The sequence below is a fragment of the Carlito syrichta genome, unplaced genomic scaffold, assembly GCF_000164805.1.
Source record: "Carlito syrichta isolate Samal-C Ts95f unplaced genomic scaffold, Tarsius_syrichta-2.0.1 Scaffold304612, whole genome shotgun sequence".
Lineage (NCBI taxonomy): Eukaryota > Metazoa > Chordata > Mammalia > Primates > Tarsiidae > Carlito > Carlito syrichta.
The window spans coordinates 798319-799200 of record NW_007248708.1 but is presented as its reverse complement, the minus strand read 5'-3'; the positions used below and the strand labels follow the sequence as shown (position 1 = coordinate 799200).

The 882-nt window shown below is 56.9% G+C and overlaps 1 protein-coding gene across 1 annotated transcript in view; it reads left to right on the top strand.

The window, feature by feature from the left end:
* The window catches only part of SLITRK5 (SLIT and NTRK like family member 5), a 6534-nt gene extending 5684 nt beyond the window's left edge, over window positions 1–850 (top strand). The window contains exon 3 of the mRNA XM_021713588.1: window positions 4–850. Within this exon, the coding sequence (XP_021569263.1) occupies window positions 4–459 (456 nt within the window). The 3' untranslated portion in view covers window positions 460–850. The remainder of the gene's footprint in view (window positions 1–3) is intronic.
* The last annotated feature ends 32 nt before the right edge of the window (window positions 851–882 follow it).

Below are 882 nucleotides of genomic sequence, written 5' to 3'. Positions count from 1 at the left end.
CAGCAGCCCCCGCCGCCGCTGCCGCTGCAGCCCGGGGACGAGGAGAGGCGGGAAAACCACCACTTGCGGAGCCCCGCCTACAGCGTCAGCACCATCGAGCCCCGGGAGGACCTGCTGTCGCCGGTGCAGGACGCCGACCGCTTTTACAGGGGCATTTTAGAACCAGACAAACACTGCTCCCCCACCCCCGCCGGCAGCAGCCTCCCGGAATACCCCAAATTCCCGTGCAGCCCGGCTGCCTACACTTTCTCTCCCAACTATGACCTGAGGCGCCCCCATCAGTATTTGCACCCGGGGGCCGGGGACAGCCGGCTGCGGGAACCGGTGCTCTACAGCCCCCCGAGTGCTGTCTTTGTAGAACCCAACAGGAACGAGTATCTGGAGTTAAAAGCAAAACTAAACGTTGAGCCGGACTACCTCGAAGTACTGGAAAAACAGACCACATTTAGCCAGTTCTAAAAGCAGAGAAACTCCCCGGGAGCTTTTGCGTTTAAAACAAACGCGCAAGCGGACACACGGTGAACGCATTTGATTAATGGTGTCGTTTCAACGTTTAGGGTGAAGTGCCTTGGCACGGGATTTCTCAGCTTCGGCGGAAGATACGGAGAGGGTGTGCAATTTCCTTTTAAATTTACACGTGGGAAACGTTTGTGTACACTGGGGCGCATCGCTTTCTCTTCTTGCGTGTGGGGGAGGTGAGGAGAAGGGCTTTACGGAGGGCAATTGGCTGCGCGGGTGACTTAAAGGTGGCAGCCGTCTCTGTAGGGTTGGAAGTGCTAAGAATGGTGGAAGATGGCAGCGCATAGATTCTCCTTTCCCTTTTTATTCCCCCATCTCTCCTTCTCCACCCCCCCCCCCTTAAGCCATGGGTGGATCTAAATG